General features: G+C 53.7%; 1 protein-coding gene across 3 annotated transcripts in view; it reads right to left on the bottom strand.

Annotated features, from left to right (window-relative positions):
* The window catches only part of PRKCA (protein kinase C alpha), a 302,229-nt gene that overhangs the window by 9,376 nt on the left and 273,150 nt on the right, over positions 1–19,703 (bottom strand). For 2 of the 3 annotated variants that reach the window (XM_061393059.1, XM_061393060.1), the window contains exons 14-16: positions 12,657–12,737; positions 10,190–10,297; positions 9,450–9,590 (exon numbers count right to left, since the gene is read on the bottom strand). In XM_061393059.1, the coding sequence (XP_061249043.1) occupies positions 9,450–9,590; positions 10,190–10,297; positions 12,657–12,737 (330 nt within the window). Of the gene's footprint in view, positions 1–8,581; positions 9,009–9,449; positions 9,591–10,189; positions 10,298–12,656; positions 12,738–19,703 lie in introns of those variants that run through there. The other variant, XM_061393061.1, reaches the window with a different exon arrangement.

The following is a 19,703-nucleotide window of genomic DNA, read 5'->3' as shown; positions in this document are numbered from 1 at the left end:
GCTACGGTCCATGAGGTTGCAAAGAACTGGACACGACTGGGCGACTAACACTTGAACACTCTGCCCATAAACAGGCACACTGAAGGGGCGGGTTCCTGCAGCGCGAGGGCCTGCGTATCTGAGGGCAGAGGTTGCAAATTATCGCGGCCTGTATTCTCTGGCATAAAAACGCACATGCCTCCTGGTCTTTCTTCACACTAACAGCCAACTTCACGGCACTCGAGGCTGCTTCTCCAAGGAGGGCTGTTGTCCTAAGTAGCCTGGTGGGGGACCTTCCTCCAGACCACGGCCAGTGACCACAGGTCTGCACTTTCCCCATTGCCTCTACCTCCCCACCCCGCCCCACAGCTCCCTGGGCCTTGCAAAAGAGCTGCTTATTCATATCGATAATTATTTTAAAAGTCTCACTTCTTCACATTTCTCTTTTGAGCAGAACAGCATTTGGGAGCACAATTACCAAAGAATAGGAAGACTTCTTGCCTCCAATTAACCAGAAGATGCCGTCGTGGCCACGTTCCAGGCTTAAATCAACATCAGCACATCACCTATGGCAGATTCCAGTCCCCCAAGGCTGGTTGCGTCCCCGCGCTGTCGGCACGGCTCTCAGAGCCTTGAGCATCTTGATTTTAATTAGCATCATTGCAGCTGGTTCCACGGCAAGGCTGTGAGAAGGAACCGCCTGCCACCGGGGAGGGCAGATGAGACGCGGTGCAGGCCCGCTTGGCACTGAGACTGATTCAGCCTCTCCAGTCCTCCTCCTCCCTGGAGGGCAGCTGCTGCTCCGTGTAAACACCTTCTTAGAGCAGAAGACTACAGCACCGTGAGATGCCCTTGAAAGTGAAAGTGTAGTCACTCAGCCATGTCCGACTCTTTGCAACCCCCATGGACACCAAGCTCCTCTGTCCATGGGATTCTCCAGGCAAGAACAGTGGAGTGGGTTTCCATGCCCTCCTCCAGGGGATCTTCCCAACCCAGGAATTGAACTTGGGTCTTCTCCATTGCAGGCAGATTCTTATCGTCTGTGCCACCAGTGAAGTCTGAGAAGCCCTTAGTTCTAGGAAATACACATGGAATAATGTTGGTGTGAGTCTGTGGCTTTCTCTTAGGTGACTCAGAAAATACATGTGTGTGTATCCTCAGCTCCCTGCCATCACGGAGACGCAGAGGAAGGAAGACACGGGGCAGTGGTGGGAGGTTAACACTTAGGGGGTCCAGGGAAAGGGGATTCAGCAATCTCTGCAGCTCTTCTGTAAGTCTCAAGTTATGATTATTTCAAAATAAATAAAAAACACTAGAACACTGCACTAACTTAGATAGTAAAACCATCATCAGACTACCTAAACAAACTGAGGACCCTGTGTGATAAAGGACTTTGAGGCGAATCTGACTGTATGTCTTATCACCGTCCAGATGAAAGTTCTTTTCTGTTTTCCATCTCCTTTAGATAAAATAATAACAGTAATTTCTCAAGAAAGGCCACCTGACACAGGCAGCCCTGTTCCTAAAGTTCTGTGCTCCCCCGTCAATCCTGGGTGCATCTCTCAGCGTTCACTTTGTGGACTCATTTCTAGTCACCGTTCCAGTGCAGTGGGTGCTCCTGGCTGACCTGTGAATTAACTGTTCTGCTCCTTGGTGCTGGCGGGTAGGATTCAAGAAGAGAAGCACCAGTTAACTCTCTGATTGGGATATTCACATCAACTGTTATTTCTTGTAGGCAGGCTGAACAGAAACATGAACGCTGTTCTCGGGCCTTTTAGTCACATGAATAATTGTTGTTCAATCATTCAGTCTAGTCTTGGTTCTTTGTGACCCCATGGACCGCAGCAAACCAGGCTTCCCTGTCCGTCACCATCTCCTGGAGCTTGCTCAAACTCAGGTCCGTTGAGTTGGTAAAGCCATCCAACCATGAACAATAAATCAAGATAAAAGCCTACAAGATGCAAATGACACTGGAGAGTCTCAGGCTCACATGTGCTCCTGAGGGCGGCTGCAGGGATGAGGACTCGGGCCTTTCATCTTTTCAGGAAAAACAAACAGAAAGTGCTTTCCTCCTCCAGGGAGTTCTCCGGGTGCTGGCCAGGCAGGTGGCTGCACCGTCCTCTCCTGATACCTCGTTGTTTATGGATGTCACTGGGATGCAGCCCAGACCCTCTCATTTCTCATTACTAATCGGGCACGAGTCCTTTCAGGGGCAGCGTCTTCTTTAAACTCAAAAAAGGGACCTTCTTACATGAGGTCTTTGGGACGCAGCCTCTTTTGATGACTCCGCTTTGTCTTTCAGATCATCAGGCAAAGCTGAGGTTCTTGCTTTGTTGTATTTCCTTTAAGAGAAAACTGAAACCAGCTTGTTTTGTACTTTTTTTCCATAAAGGAAGCTACGTGGCTGCCTTGTCTCCAGGAGACAGCATGGCAGCACAGTGCCTGGTTTTGCTTCTGCTTTGGTTTTTCCAGATAAACCAGTACACGAGGGACAGCCTGTCTCCAGGAACAGCCTCTCCGCCATCACATGGGGTCCCCCACCTTGGGGGCTGTGGGAGCAGGTGCACCCCTGAGCCTCCAGACTTGCCCCACCCTGGGGGAAATGGCCGTGGCCACTCTCCTCCCTGCCCTCGTTCACGTGAGACCCGGGACAGAGCCCAGGCCATGCTGTACTGCAGAGCCTGCCCTTTATGCTGCTGAGAGCGCGAGTTCTGTTGCAGCCTCCTGGGGGCCCAGGGCCATCGCGAGGCGCGCCGGGCCGTGGGATCCCACATCTTCCAGGCACGTGGGCGCAGCTTCAGGGATGTAGCTTTGGGAGGAAGGAAGACGCGCACCGGGAGGACACCTGGAGACCCCGCTCCCTCCAGATGGGCTCCGTGGCGGCCCAGGGATAGAGCACCTCAACTCCGAAGGCCGCCAGTGATCCTGGAATAAGCTTTTCACTGGAGGGTCCAGAAAAAGGTAAAAATAAAACAAAGAGGAGCCTCCCAAGCTTACGTGCACAAACGATCTCCAGCTGCACCCTGCAGATAACTGCAGGCACCTGAAGTCTTTCTGCTGGTATTTACAATAACCAAGACCATGATTTCACAGAGGGGCAAGTGCTATTAGCCCTTAATCCAATAAATCTCAGGGAAGTCAGCTCTGCAGCGCTTGCTATGAAAGCGATGAGCGGACTTCACCAAGACTGACAGGCAAGGCAGCCAGGGCTTTAAACGCTGCTTGGAGCACAGCTGTTCTCAAAGTTGGGCTCACTGCACAGGGAAAGGAAGAGCTGCTGGCAAAAATAAATTTGCCTGGTATTTTGTCAGCAGCAAAAGCCAGGGTGGTGCCCCTGCAGCTCTCTCTGAAATCACAACACCGCCCACAGAAGTCTCAGCTCTGCGTTTTAACTATAAATGCCTCTGACCCTGTCGTTGGCTCTGGACGAGGGAACCACGTTTTCTACCGAGAAGGCTGGGGAACCACATTGCAGGGTAACGTCAGGGCCGCCGTGTCCCCTCTGAGGCCACACATCCGGCAGCCTCGACAGCACCGGGGCCTACGGGGCTTTCTGCGGGTGGGATCGGCGCTCCTGGGGCTGTTCCCGGTGCGGGAGGGCCCGTCCCCTGAGGCAAGGCCTTGCCCTGCTGCCCACAGGCGCCTGCTGTAGGGATGACTGTCCGGACCGGACTTCCCGACCGGGCCCCTCCCCGCTGACGCTCTTTGGCTTTGGGACAGAAAGTCCACTGTCCTGCTCCTCCTGATCCAGCCCGCACGTGATTCTGCCTTCCGCCCTTCTGCATCTTCTCCAGCCTCGTCCTCTTCTGCGTCCACACATGCCGGCTCCCCGCACCTGGCGCTCCCACCAGCAGGCCCCTCCCTCCGCCGGCTCCTCCCCCACCCAGGCCCCGCCCCTCCCCCCGGCCCCTGCAGGTTTGGGGCTCTGCTCCATGATTCTTGCTTCTGTCGTGAGCTCGGGGCTGTTTCTTCACAATCGGGGGCAGCTGATCCACCCCCCTTATTAGTACTGTAACCCATGCTTGGTTAAACGCCAGCCGGGCAGCAGCAAGTCTCCAGGAATAAAGAAATAAACACACCCTGATCATGCCCACTGGAGAAGGGAATGGCAAACCACTTCAGTATTCTTGCCTTGAGAACCCCATGAACAGTATGAAAAGGCAAAATGATAGGATACTGAAAGAGGAACTCCCCAGGTCAGTAGGTGCCCAATATGCTACTGGAGATCAGTGGAGAAATAACTCCAGAAAGAATGAAGGGATGGAGCCAAAGCAAAAACAATACCCAGCTGTGGATGTGACTGGTGATAGCAGCAAGGTCCGATGCTGTAAAGAGCAATATTGCATAGGAACCTGGAATGTCAGGTCCATGAATCAAGGCAAACTGGAAGTGGTCAAACAAGAGATGGCAAGAGTGAATGTCGACATTCTAGAAATCAGCGAACTGAAATGGACTGGAATGGGTGAATTTAACTCAGATGACATTTATATCTAAGACTGCGGGTAGGAATCCCTCAGAAGAAATGGAGTACCCATCATGGTCAACAAAAGAGTCTGAAATGTAGTACTTGGATGCAGTCTCAAAAATGACAGAATGATCTCTGTTTGTTTCCAAGGCAAACTATTCAATATCACAGTAATCCAAGTCTATGCCCCAACCAGGAACGCTGAAGAAGCTGAAGTTGAACGGTTCTATGAAGACCTACAAGACCTTTTGAACTAACACCCCAAAAAGATGTCCTTTTCATTATAGAGGACTGGAATGCAAAAGTAGGAAGTCAAGAAACACCTGGAGTAACAGGCAAATTTGGCCTTGGAATACGGAATGAAGCAGGGCAAAGACTAATAGAGTTTTGCCAAGAGAATGCACTGGTCACAACAAACACCCTCTTCCAACAACACAAGAGAAGACTCTACACATGGACATCACCAGATGGTCAACACCGAAATCAGATTGATTATATTCTTTGCAGCCAAAGATGGAGAAGCTCTATACAGTCAGCAAAAACAAGACCAGGAGCTGACTGTGGCTCAGATCATGAACTCCTTATTGCCAAATGCAGACTTAAATTGAAGAAAGGAGGGAAAACCACTAGCCCATTCAGGTATGACCTAAATCAAATCCCTTATGATTATACAGTGGAAGTGAGAAATAGATTTAAGGGCCTAGATCTGATAGATAGAGTGCCTGATGAACTATGGAAGGAGGTTCGTGGCACTGTACAGGAGACAGGGATCAAGACCATCCCCACGGAAAAGAAATGCAAAAAAGCAAAATGGCTGTCTGGGGAGGTCTTACAAAAAGCTGTGAAAAGAAGAGAAGTGAAAAGCAAAGGAGAAAAGGAAAGATATAAGCATCTGAATGCAGAGTTCCAAAGAATAGCAAGACGAGACAAGAAAGCCTTCTTTAGCAATCAATGCAAAGAAATAGAGGAAAACAACAGAATGGGAAAGACTAGAGATCTCTTCAAGAAAATTAGAGATACCAAGGGAACATGTCATGCAAAGATGGGCTCGATAAAGGACAGAAATGGTATGGACCTAACAGAAGCAGAAGATATTAAGAAGAGATGGCAAGAATACACAGAAGAACTGTACAAAAAAGATCTTCACGACCCAGATAATCACGATGGTGTGATCACTGACCTAGAGCCAGACATCCTGGAATGTGAAGTCAAGTGGGCCTTAGAAAGCATCACTACGAACAAAGCTAGTGGAGGTGATGGAATTCCAGTTGAGCTATTTCAAATCCTGAAAGATGATGCTGTGAAAGTGCTGCACTCAATATGCCAGCAAATTTGGAAAACTTAGCAGTGGCCACAGGACTGGAAAAGGTCAGTTTTCATCCCAATCCCAAAGAAAGGCAATGCCAAAGAATGCTCAAACTACCGCACAATTGTACTCATCTCACACACTAGCAAAGTAATGCTCAAAATTCTCCAAGCCAGGCTTCAGCAATATGTGAACCGTGAACTTTCTGATGTTCAAGCTGGTTTTAGAAAAGGCAGAGGAACCAGAGATCAAATTGCCAACATCTGCTGGATCATGGAAAAAGCAAGAGAGTTCCAGAAAAACATCTATTTCTGCTGTACTGACTATGCCAAAGCCTTTGACTGTGTGGATCACAATAAACTGTGGAAAATTCTGAAAGAGATGGGAATACCAGACCACCTGATCTGCCTCTTGAGAAATCTGTATGCAGGTCAGGAAGCAACAGATAGAACTGGACATGGAACAACAGACTGGTTCCAAATAGGAAAAGGAGTACGTCAAGGCTGTATATTGTCACCCTGCTTATTTAACTTCTTTGCAGAATAAATCATGAGGAACGCTGGACTGGAAGAAACACAAGCTGGAATCAGGATTGCCAGGAGAAATATCAATCACCTCAGATACGCAGATGACACCACCCTTATGGCAGAAAGTGAAGAGGAACTCAAAAGCCTCTTGATGAAAGTGAAAGTGGAGAGTGAAAAAGTTGGCTTAAAGCTCAACATTCGGAAAATGAAGATCATGGCATCCGGTCCCATCACTTCATGGGAAATAGATGGGGAAACAGTGGAAAAAGTGTCAGACTTTATTTTGCAGGGCTCCAAAATCACTGCAGATGGTGACTGCAGCCATGAAATTAAAAGACCCTTACTCCTTGGAAGGAAAGTTATGACCAACCTAGATAGCATATTCAAAAGCAGAGACATTACTTTGCCAACAAAGGTCCATCTAGTCAAGGCTATGGTTTTTCCTGTGGTCATGTATGGATGTGAGAGTTGGACTGTGAAGAAGGCTGAGTGCTGAAGAATTGATGCTTTTGAACTGTGGTGTTGGAGAAGACTCTTGAGAGTCCCATGGACTGCAAGGAGATCCAACCAGTCCATTCTGAAGGAGATCAGTCCTGGGATTTCTTTGGAAGGAATGATGCTAAAGCTGAAACTGCAGTACTTTGGCCACCTCATGGAAGAGTTGACTCATTGGAAAAGACTCTGATGCTGGGAGGGATTGGGGGCAGGAGGAGAAGGGGACGACAAAGGATGAGATGGCTGGATGGCATCACTGAGTCGATGGACGTGAGTCTGGGTGAACTGCAGGAGTTGGTGATGGACAGGGAGGCCTGGTGTGCTGCGATTCATGGGGTTGCAAAGAGTTGGACACGACTGAGTGACTGAACTGAACTGAACTGATCATGGCTCAACTGCCTAACTCCCTTCTGGGGAGTTCTGTGGGCCTGGGGAGCGACCTGCCTTCTAGGCTGCCAGAGCAAGGACCTCATGTTTCCCCCCACGTCTGAGTTCGGGGCCACCATAGCCACGAGTGGGAGGCTGTGCCAAGAAATGATTTCTTCTGAAGATGAAGTGAGAACAGAGAGAAGAAGAAGATGGATATTCTGGTTGACTTGGCTGCATGTCCTCTCTTTCTGGAGTGTGACTGACAAGTAATTGCACTTTGCTCAACACGCAAGCAGGGTCAGCCCGTGTCTCTACGCTGCTGCTGCTCAGAAACTAAGCTGTGAGTGGGACGCTACCCTTGGTTTCCCAGGTGGCACCGGTGGTGAAGAACGTGCCCGCCAGTGCGGGAGACGCAAGTGAGGCGGCTCAGTCCCTGGGTCGGGAGGATCCCCTGGAGGAGGGCATGGCAACCCACTCTAGCGTTCTTGCCTGGAGAATCCCATGGACAGAGGAGCCTGGCGGGCTGCAGTCCATGGGGTTGCAAAGAGTCGGACACAACTGCAGCAACTTAGGATGCATGCACAGGATACTGTTGTACCGGTCAGTTCAGTCGCTCAGTCGTGTCCGACTCTTTTCGACCCCATGGACTGCAGCCCACCAGGCCTCCCTGTCAATCAGCAACTCCCGGAGTTCACTCAAACTCATGTCCATTGAGTCGGTGATGCCATCCAACCATCTCATCCTCTGTCACCTCCTTCTCCTCCTGCCTTCAATCTTTCCCAGCATCAGGGTCTTTTCCAGTGAGTCAGTTCTTCGCATCAGGTGGCCAAAGTATTGGAGTTTCAGCTTCAGCCTCAGTCCTTCCAATGAATATTCAGGACTGATTTCCTTTAGGATGGACTTGTTGGATATCCTTGCAGTCCAATGGACTCTCAAGAGTCTTCTCCAACACCTCAGTCCAAAAGCATCAATTCTTCGGCGCTCAGCTTTCTCTGTGTTCCCACTCTCACATCCATACATGATAACTGGAAAAACCATAGCTTTGACTAGACGGACGTTTGTTGGCAAAGTAACGTCTCTGCTTTTGAATATGCCGTCTAGGTTGTGTACTGTTGAATTCCTCTCGTATTTAACTTAAGAAGCCTACATAGATGTGAAAGGGGAGAGAGAAAATCCCTGACAGAATACTCCACTGAGCCTGCCTGCAGCACCCCTCATCACTGTCTTTATCCAACGTCCTCCTACACCAGGTTCTGCAACCTGGAGGCGGATCTGCTCCCACGGGAGCTTCCTGACTCAGAGCTGGGACCGGCTACAGAGAAGCTGGGTGGCAGAGACACGAGGGCCCTACTTGAAATGATGACTCAGGAGGAAGTCAACTGACCCGATTAATTTCAGGTTTTCTTTAGTTTGTGCTAAAAATATCTTGGAAAAATAAAATCCGTGGGCTCACCAGCAGCAGTTTTATTCTTGGAGGAGAGGACACATAAGCAGATTGGATGAGAAAGCTGCTGCTCTGAGAAAGCCACAAGCCCCCCAGGGGCTACCTTAGCGTCCCGGGAGGGTCCCTGTGCAGGCTCAGGCGGCCCCTGTCGGAGGAGACAGATTCGGGCTGAACCAGCCCCGTGGACGCTCCTGATGCCGCCTGTGAGCAGGGCTGCTCCCCGGCGCTCTGGGAGCCCCTCTCCCGGCTGAGATGGGGTGTGAAGATGCAGCCATGTGCAACGGGGAAAGATCCTGGGACCAGAACACCGGAGCTGCGTCCTGGTTCCACCACCTAGCAGCTGTGTGTCCTCGAGCAAGTGAGTCAGCCTCTCTGTGCCTCAGTGTTCTGGACTGTAAACTGGGGACCATGATCGCCACCTCGCTGGGTTGTTGTGAGGGTTAAACGGACGAATTTGTAAACGAACAAGGAACAGGGCCGAGGGGAGGTCATACAGTAAGAATGGAAGCCAAGGCACCATGCTGGAGATGGGCGGACACAGTCCTTGGGGCAGGGGCCTGGCCAGGGTGCGGACCATCCCCAGGCCTGCCGGTGGGCTGGCTGAGGCCTCCTTATGCTTTGGGGCCCCTGTTGGCCGAGGCCAGGCCAGGAGAGCTGCATGCACCCAAGGGGTCCTGTGAGGCCAAGACAGGAGGTCCTGCCCTGGTTCTCACATCGCATGGGGGCAGCTCTGCTGCCTACGGAGGGCATGGGGGCCACACGACTGAGGCCCACTGGGAACTGCAGAGGCCGGGGGGTCACCAGCCCCCTCCCTCCAGAAGAAAGCCCCGGGACCCCAGGAAGAAGGGCCGGGCACCAACTCACCACTTTGGGCTTGAAGGGTGGCTGGATCTCGCGGTTCTCCAGCTTCTCCCAGTCGATCCTCCGGAAGAAGGCATGCTCCCGCACATCCCGCTCGCCCTCGGGCCCGCAGCCCAGCCGCTTCCCGGGGTGCTTGGTCATCAGCTAGAGGCGGGGGAGAAAGAGGCTCTCGCGTGGGACAGGGCAACACGGGGGCTGCCGTGCAGTCCCGGACTGTGTACCGATCCCCGCTGACAGCCGAGCCGGAGCGCTCTCACCAAAGTAAAAAAGGTGACGTGAGGTGACGGCTGAGCGACGTCGGCTGCGGGAGCCCTTTCACACTGTGCGACGGTCAGACCAGCACACTGAGGCCTGAAACACGCGCTACGATCAGTACAACGGAAAAAAGACAGGAGCAAACAGATCCATCGGAACAACGCTGGGGTGGGTGGGCGCCCTCTGGCTGCTCTGCGCCCAGATCCCCAGATCGAGAGCCCCTGGGCCGCAACTAAGACCCGGCACAGCCAAATAACAAGCTTGTTAAAGGCACAGTCGCTGCACCTGGTGTGTGCTCGAGGTGTTGCAGGCCAGCATCACATGCCTGCTTGCTGCCTGGACCAAAATGCTCTGAACCCAAGACTCGTGGTTCACAAAAGCACACGCTGTCACAAGAAAGGCGCCACCTGAAACCCGGGGGCGTGGGCACGTGGCCCCCCAGGATGCCTCTGAGACGTGCCAGGAGGCATCTCCGGCCTGTGACTCACCCCTTTGCAGATGGACACGGCCTCCTTGGACAAGGACTTGGGGTACGAGACGTTGTGCTCCATGATGGACTGGAACAGCTCGTCCTCGTCCTCGCCGTCGAACGGAGGCTGGTGCGGAAAAGAGGGGGAGGGGGCGACTTAGGCTGAGAGGCTCACCCCTCGGGCCCGCAGATGCCGCTCAGTGCCAGGGAACAGCCGGCTCCTTGCACACGCGGGCTGCACACTCGTGGGCTGATTACTTTTAATTAGGTTGGTGGTTGAGTGTGTTTTCCATTTTTTCCTCTGTCCCTTTAATTATCTTGCCCTGGGCAACCCCAAAAATCTTTAGGGAAAATGCTTTTGAGTAATGCTTGTAACAATTTGCAAATAAATTATAATTAATCCATTAACCTGTTCTTAATCTCTTCTGAGTTTATTGCTATTACAGTCAACCAACCGCAGATCGAAAGTGAAACAAAAGTCCAAAACATTTTAAAAAGCAAAACTCAGGATTCTCTGGCCATCCAGTGGTTAGGACGTGGTGCTTTCACCACCAGCACCCGGGTTTGATCCCTGCTGGGACACTAATATCCCACAAGCCAGGCAGGATGGCCAAAAATAAACGCATACAGGAAAAGGAAAACCTGAAATTGCCACACTGGCAAACACAGAGCATCGATCCTGTATTTACAGCTACATACGTAGCACTTACAGCGCTTTAGGCTTTCAGCAAACACAGACCGTTGATACGGTATTCACAACCACGCATGTAGCACTTGCACCGTGTCGGGTGTACTGAGTAACACGGAAGGACACGCGCGGCCTGCGCAGACACCGCACGGTCTACACCGGGACTCGCGCCTCCCAGGGACCCAGCGGGAGCCAGTCCCCCCAGGAACCTGGCTGTCTGTGGGGTCCGTGAACTAGTCCCCCCCAGGAACCCAGTGGTCTGTGGGGTCCGGGAGCCAGTCCCCCCCAGGGACCCGGCGGTCGGGGTCCGGGAACCAGTCCCTGCCGATGCCAAGCGGCAAACGCTCCTCATCTACGGTCTCTCTAGATTGCAGGCTTCCTGAAGGTCAGGTCTGTGTGCTTCTCAGAACCTTCACCAGGCACATTTAATACATCCGCATTGAATGGATACTAAGTGAATTGATGGAAGTGACTTGTCAGAAAGGGTGACTCTTTCCCAAGAACAAAGATTCAGAGACTTCTTTGGGGGTATTTATTTACATTTTCTCCTACGAAGGCTCTTAGCTACGGAGGGCAAGCTCCTCAGCACACTCGGAGGCTGACAGGAAAGAGAAAGTCGCTCAGTCGTGTCTGACTCTTTGTGACCCCGTGGACTATAGAGTCCATGGAATTCTCCAGGCCAGACTACTGGGTGGGAAGCCTTTCCCTTCTCCAGGGGATCTTCCCAACCCAGGGATCAAACCCAGGTCTCCCACATTGCAGGTGGATTCTTTACCAGCTGAGCCACCAGGGAAGCCCCTGGAGGGCTGAGAGGTCATCGGAAGCTGCCCGGGACAGAATCATGGGTAGAAACGGCTGAGACGTGCCTGGGGCTCCCCAGCCCCGCAGCCCCATGCCGAGCTCGTGGCCAGCCCTCTGCCAGCCCTCTGGCTCTTGGGGGCCTGTGGCTGGCACAGTGCAGGCAGGAGAGATGCATGTGGGCTCCAGGCTGGCCCCTCAACACTCTGTCCCCCTCTCTCCACCAGCCAGTTGAGTAAGGAGGATGCAGCGGTGGAACCCGAGGCCCTAGATGGTGGAGCCACAGCCGGGAATAGCGTGGTCCGTGGACGACTGCGGGCTGAGCTCCCTGCCCACAGGCCTGCCCCAAGACCCTGAGACGGACCTGCCCCTGTTGCTGCTAACCCACTTGCGGCTTGCGGGGGTCGTCTGCCAATGGCGGCTCGTGTCCTGAGCCTAGTGACACGGACAGGAAGCCACACCTTAGAAAGAGGGACTTGGGCAGCGGTGCCCTTGGTGATCTGACCTGGGTCACGCGGCCAAGAGGAGCCTAGTCTTCCTTTTCTCAACTGGAGGTTCAGCCTCGCTGACTTCTATGAAAATTACAATGAATTGCCCAGGGAGAGATAAGGGCAGACGGAGAAGCTATTGAAACACCTCTTCAGGCCTAACTAACATCTTCCTTTGACAACGACTCTGTCTCCGCACATGCAGCAGCTGGTGGTTTCTGGAGAACCAAGCTGTGCACCTCACCCCGGCCCTGGCTGAGACACGGAAGCGCAGCAGGCGGCTGCTATTCTCACCGTGCAGGGGCTTCAGTGGGTGACGAGAAAGCTGCCCTGTCTGCACCCCGCGAATTGGGTTTTTACGATCAGAAGATGAGCTTGGCACCATTTCTCCCGCTCTGGCCAGGATCAGGGAAGTCCGACTGGAATCGGCCGCATCCCATGACCTTGGCCCAACAGACCTGCAGCCGTCACGCCTCGCGGCCTCACACGAGCGTGAAACATGCGAAACTCACCTGCCCAGCCAACATCTCGTACAACAGGACGCCGTAGGCCCACCAGTCCACGGACTTCCCATACGGCTGATAGGCGATTATCTGTGAGAAGGCAAACACATCGACTGCATTTGGTGAGCGAACAGGGAAGGCAAGCGTGCAGGCATTTACACTCTGTTCTCCACACGAGGTGGTGACGATGCTTGCCGTTGGGTTTGAAGGGATCCTTTTGCCCCACGAGAGCTCTGGACCCGTTGGACTCTTCTTCCGAACCCGCCTGGAGACTAACTGTGTCACAGAACTTTGCTGAAAATAATAAAGATGGTGACGAGGAGGAGGAGAAGGATCAAGAGGAATTCCAGTTTCCTTGTGCTGCACAACAGGCCTGAGGCACCTGCAGGACTGACATTTCGAAGTGTCTTGAAGAGAGACGCAAAATATAATCAAATGTACGAGCTGGACCTTGTCTGAATCTTGATTCAAACCAACTGTAAAAAAAAGTTAGTAAAACTAGAATACAGTCTTGAGGTTGGATGGTGTTAGAGGACTGTTGCTAACATTGTTCCCTGGCCTACAAGGTCTGAGGGTTAGTTACAAAGTGTCCTTCAGTTAGAAGTGAGTGTGTGCACGGCCATGTGCCTCAGAGATGTGTCTGTGGGTGCAACATGACACGTGACCTCTTAGATTTGGGTTAGATACTTGAGTAAAATGAAACGACTGGTCGCAGCTGGTGATGGGCCTGGAGACCTTGTCCCCTGCCCGCCCCTCTACCCGCTGGAGACTCTTGGACGTGCAGGCGGCTCTAGGCCCCCTGCCCCACCCTGGGAAAGGGGGTAGTACTGACTCGGATTTCTAAGACGCTGCCTCGCAGGTAGGCTGCAGGCCTAAGCACACACGTTGCTGACTGTGGTCACGCCCCAGGACTCGGGTGGAGGGTTCCAACAGGTGCTCAGCACGAACACCTGCAGCTCTGCAGACAAACTGGACTCCGGGGTGCCCTAGAGGATTCTGGGGTGCCCTAGAGGATTCTGGGGTGCCCTACAGGATTCTGGGATGCCCTAGAGGATTCTGGGGTGCCCTAGGGGACCCTGGGATCCCCTAGAGGATTCTGGGGTGCCCTACAGGATTCTGGGATGCCCTAGAGGATTCTGGGGTGCCCTAGGGGACCCTGGGATGCCCTAGAGGATTCTGGGATGCCCTAGAGGATTCTGGGGTGCCCTAGAGGACCCTGGGATGCCCTAGAGGATTCTGGGATGCCCTAGAGGATTCTGGGGTGCCCTAGAGGACACTGGGATGCCCTAGAGGACTCCGGGGTGCCCTAGAGGACCCTGGGGTGCCCTAGAGGATTCTGGGATGCCCTAGAGGACCCTGGGATGCCCTAGAGGACTCCAGGGTGCTCTAGAGGACTCTGGGGTGCCCTAGAGGACCCTGGGATGCCCTAGAGGACTCCAGGGTGCTCTAGAGGACTCTGGGGTGCCCTAGAGGACCCTGGGTGCCCTAGAGGACCCTGGGATGCCCTAGAGGACCCTGGGGTGCCCTAGAGGACCCTGGGATGCCCTAGAGGACTCCAGGGTGCCCTAGAGGACCCTGGGGTGCCCTAGAGGACCCTGGGGTGCCCTAGAGGACTCCAGGGTGCTCTAGAGGACTCTGGGGTGCCCTAGAGGACCCTGGGGTGCCCTAGAGGACTCCAGGGTGCTCTAGAGGACTCTGGGGTGCCCTAGAGGACCCTGGGATGCCCTAGAGGACTCCAGGGTGCCCTAGAGGACCCTGGGGTGCCCTAGAGGACCCTGGGATGCCCTAGAGGACTCCAGGGTGCCCTAGAGGACTCTGGGGTGCCCTAGAGGGCCCTGGGATGCCCTAGAGGACTCCGGGGTGCCCTAGAGGACCCTGGGATGCCCTAGAGCACTCCGGGGTTGCCCTAGAGGACTTGGGGGTGCCCTAGAGGACCCTGGGATGCCCTAGAGCACTCTGGGGTTGCCCTAGAGGACTCCGGGGTGCCCTAGAGGACCCTGGGATGCCCTAGAGGACTCCGGGGTGCCCTAGAGGATTCTGGGATGCTCTAGTGGACTCCAGGGTGCCCTAGAGGACTCTGGGGTGTCCCAGTGGACTCTGCGGTGTTCCAGTGGACTCTGGGGTGCCCTAGGCTATGTTTCCCCTATGTCTAAGCAAATGTCCTGGGACATAAGCTAACTTCCTGCGTATCGGCCCACCCTATTCCTTTAAATAGTTACTATTTCTCGCTGGGGCGTGAGGAGGACATGTTCCTGGCTCCGTGTGGGTGGGAATAGGGGGCGCATGTTCGGATGCGGTAGCTTCAGAGCTCGTTTCCTCAGCAAGACAAGGAGAGCCAGAGGGACCTGCAGAGAAGCCTTAGTTTCTCTTGAAGACTGTTCTTCTCTGAAAACTCAGAAAGTACAAACATGAAAAGCACAAAAAACCCTACCAAAATGTGTCCCTAGTTTATTCCCTAATGACATGAAATGCTGGAGTCCTACCAGTCCCCGATGGCCTGACCTGGGTGAGTAGAGGAACCACAGATCCTGGCTGGGAGAGGAGGGCTCACTTGCCCGGCTCCCAGTGTGTGAGACACACTGCCCACTGTGTGCCCAGGGAGCCAGCAATGACTGCTGGCTCAGATTTTAGGGGATAGAAGCGAGATGCCTGAAACCAAACAGATAATGAGTGGTGCTCTGAATATTGACATATTTGTTTTAAAACTACAATTTATGGCTTTCAAATACATGGAACCACTCGCACTGGGATTAGTAAAATATGAATCAAAGGGCTCTGAGGATTAGTTTAACGAGATTCAAAATCATCATTCCGGTTGTCGTAACTATATTTCAAAAGCCCTTGAGTAAAATTTGCTCTTGTAACTATATTAAAGCGAGGCCCTGCAATCTGTTCTCATTAACCAGTGTTTTAGTGTTTTTTTTTTTTAAAGAATTTGTAATAGAAGGGTAGTTGATTTACAATATTGTGTTAGCTCCAGGTATACAGCAAAGTGATTCTGCTACATATATATGCGTGCGTTTGTGCTAAGTCACTTCAGTCATGTCTGACTCTTTTGTGACCTCACGGACTGTAGCGCACCAGGTTCCTCGGTCCATGGGATTCTCCAAGCAAGAATACTGGAGTGGGTTGCCATGCCCTGCTCCGGGGATCTTCCTGGCCCAGATATCAAATGGCGGGTTTTTAACCATCTGAGCCACCAGGGGAGACCACACGTGCGTGCGCACACACACACACACACACACACACACGTGTATATCTACGTTTTTTTAAATTCCTTTCCATTTAGGTTATTATAGAATGTTGAATATAGCTCTCTGAGCTGTATAGGAAAACTGCTGTTTATCTATTTCGGTTTTTGTTTATTTTGAACACAGGCTGTGCTGCTGTGTGACCCACAAGGCCGAAGTGTGGCCTGGGTAGGGAACCAGCTTTACCTCGGACTCCACTTCCACACACATCCGAGCCTCTCACCACCCAGGCCTGCCTGCTCCGGGGCCTGGAAGGTGCCCCCAAGTTCGGGGAATTGTCAGAAGTCCAGGGTGTGGAACTCTGACTCTGGCCAGAATGATCCACACACCCTAAGGCCACCTGAAGCTTTCAGTGCTGTTTGTTCTGACTCTTGTATTGACTTGCTCCGTGCGGTCCACATCCACAGAGTTAAGGTCTCCTGACTGGTGCTGAGAACCCTGCTGCGTCCTCCGAGGCGACGGCCTTGGTCAGCCCCTGGTGCCGGCCAGCCAGCCCTGCTCGGAGCGCCCGAGGCTGCTCTGAACCCCACAGCACCTGCGGGTGTTAGTAACAGGATGGCCTTAGGGGTTAGCGGGAGCATTTCCTCCTGGGGACCCTGAGAGTTGATCACCCCGGCTTCGCCCTGGATGGGATGAGACGGCTCTAAGATCTGAGCTGCCAGGGAGGTGGTGACCTCAGCGCCACACACCGTCGTTTAGCAAGAAGCAGACTTTGCCCCCAGTGAGCTGCTATTAAAAACATCTCTACCTCTCTGCAAAGGGGAACTGGCTAGAGAAGGAGCCCACGAAACAGCCGAGCACCCAGAAGCACAGGCCTAGGGCACCGGTTCCCAGCCCTGTGAGCCAGGAGACCCGCACTGCCCCCCTGAGCAGCCGCTCGGCCATGCGCGGCTCTGAGCCTCTGAGAAGCAGCTGTGCAAACGGAGATGCGCTCTGGGTGCAAAACCCCCAAATGCAGACTAGCCCGTGGAGAATTGTTCACTTTGGATATGCTGGGTTCAATAAGATATATTAGAACTAACTTCCCCTCTTTTTTCAGACACATGGCTACTTGAAGGCAGTTCTGGCTTGCATTTTATTCCTCCTGGCGGGGCTGGCCCAGACTCTGAGTCCTACCAGCTCCCACCATCCAGTCCGGTGCCATGCTCCCACCCACCCAGGAAGCCAGCTCTGGGCTGAGGCCGTTGCTCAGGGACCACAGCGTGGACGGGAGGCTGTCTTGGGTCTGTCCCCAAGGGGACGGGTGCAGGGTCTCTGGCACTGGGAGCACAGCCCAGCCCGGGAGATGCCTGGTGCCCTGCAGACCCCAGTGAGGGACTGCCCTGGCGATATGGTTCCCGTCACAGGAAACTCACGACAGGAAAGGCAGGCTCGCAGGAAGGCTGGAGCCGGCAGCCTCCCAGCGGCACACGGGAGGCAGAGGCGGCCCTGGGGCCCGGACACCAGCTCCACGGCTGTCTGTCATTGTGACTGTTACTATAGCCCCTCAAGCCACGTGTTCGGGGGTGTCGGGATGTTGCCTGTCTTGTAAGCAGAGTATGAACGGCTTTCTGCCAGCCTGGGCTCAGGACGTGGGAGGAAGGGGCAGGGGCAGGGGGCAGCCCTGGCCTCTTAGGAGGCCACAGGCTGGTGGCAGCTGGAAGGATGTCGCTCCAGGACCACCCCCACCCCCAGCGTCCTGGGCTGGGGCTGCACAACCTGCCCGAAGCAGACAGGCCTTCATGGAATCGGGGGCAGCGTGTGCGGCTTCAGATGCAGTTGAGAGCAGCAACCATCAGGAATTTGACCAAGGGCCGGGGTCTCCTCTCTGTCGGCACATGGAGCCCTCATGAGACGCCGGCAGTAGGAGCAGCCCATTTCAAAGATGAAGAAGGAGGTACAGATAGGTTAAGTAGCTTAGTTCAGCCTCAGGCTGAACAGCCAGTCAGGCGCAAAGCTGGGACTTGAACCCGGGACGTCTGGACCACGGTGCTCCTTTGTTAGAGCCGACGGACCTGCAGCCGCACCTCGTTGTCCCCTGAACCCAGGTTTACATCAGGGCTCGCTCTTGGCCTGTGCGTCCTACGGGTTTTTGAAAATGTACCATGACGTGTGCCATTACCGTACTCGAGAGTCTCTGCGTCCTCAGACCCCTCTGTGCCCTGTCCCCCCTCCCCGGACCACGGCAATGACTCATCTTTTTCACGGTCTTCCTAGTTTTGCCTCTTCCAGACGCCGAGAGCTGAGCGCACACAGTGAGCAGCGTTTTCGGGTTGGCTTCTTTCACTTGGTCGTATGCACCGAGGCTCTCCCAGGTTTTTCAGGCCTTGAGAGCTCCTCTCTTTAGTGTTGAATAATGTTCCACCGTCCAGACGTGTCGCAGTTTATTTACTCGCTCACCTGCGGGAGGGCGTCTCGCCAGCACCCAGGGTTTGGTCACTACGACTAAAGCTGCTGTAAACACGTGTGTGCAGGCTTTTGGCAGACACACGTTCTCAGTTCGTCTGGGTAAACACTTAGGCGCAAGAAGGCAGGACCGTACGGTGAAGACTGTTTAGCTTTGTAAGAAACTGCAAACTGTCTTCCACAGGGGCTGTGCTGATTCTGAAGGAGGCACACGTAAAATTCTGAATAAACCGCCAGACTTCTGATCTGGTGGGAAGACCCCGCGCCCACACACCTGGTGCGTCTGGCTCTGGAGTGTGCTCTAGCGGGCCGTCAGCGGTCCTCGGATGAGGCACCAAGCACACAGTTACCCAGGGAGAAAGCACCCCCATTTCAAGGCTCTGTGGTAAAGCTCTAAGCTCGTACTTTGGCCAATCTCTCTCCAGCTCCTCTGTAACATTTACTCGTCAAGGGATAAGGCGGGAAGCTGACTGTGGAACAACCAGGGCTGGAGAAACACCATCCCAGTTGCCCTGGGCCCCACAGCCTCTTTAGCCCCATGCCAAACTAACTTTCACGTTTCCTGTTGCATCAAAAGAACGGGACAGCTTCAGATTCTTTCTCTTCTCCCAACACGAAATTTTCAAGAACCTTCTCACAGCGAGATGCACTAAGAATATGATACAGTAACAGAGGCTGAGTTTTAATCAAGCCACCTTGCACCGGACGCATCTCCTGTATCCACGGGGGCGGCCAGGGCCTGGCGAGCTCCTAAGTAGGGACATGCAGGGGGTGGGGGAGACCCAGGGCTCCACCCTGGAAGGGATTCTCAGAGCGGGTGGCGGGTCCCTCTGGCCCTGTGGACCCCAGAGCTGTAGGGAGGGACTCCAACTGAGGAGGCCGAAGAGGGCGCTGTAAGGGAGGGGACGTCTACCTTGGCCTGCACGCAGCCCACATCCAGCGAGCCCTCCGTGTGCAGCCTGGGAGCCGAGCATGGTTTTAAATTGTTTAAATGCAAATGGAAAAATGTTAAAAAGATGATCAGTCTTTGAGCCTTTTGGCAGGAACAGTTGCTCAAATTGGCGAAATCTAAAATTTAGATGAAGGCAAAACCCAAAACATTTTCTCTCTAGCGCTTAGCAGAAAACACTTGCTGATCCCAGGTGGGTAACCAGAGTGGGGCCCTCCTGCCTGGGTCCTGGGCGCCTTTGAGACCTGCCCCTTCAGGGAGTGTGCTGAGGGTTCTCCAACACGGAGCTCAAGGCCAGCAGTACAGGGGACTCCCTCCATGATCCTGGACGGCCTGTGTGCGGGGACAGGCCTCACCTCTACCAGGATCTAGCACTTACGTGCCTCCCCTGGATACAGAGCTGCCTGTGAACATGCTCTGACCTCGAGAATGTGGTGGGCATGGCACAGCAACGAAGTTCTAGGTGCAGCT

The sequence above is a fragment of the Bos javanicus genome, chromosome 19 (assembly GCF_032452875.1).
Source record: "Bos javanicus breed banteng chromosome 19, ARS-OSU_banteng_1.0, whole genome shotgun sequence".
Classification (NCBI taxonomy): Eukaryota; Metazoa; Chordata; class Mammalia; order Artiodactyla; family Bovidae; genus Bos; species Bos javanicus.
The sequence above is the reverse complement of the archived record's forward strand: the minus strand, read 5'-3'. Positions and strand labels throughout refer to the sequence as shown.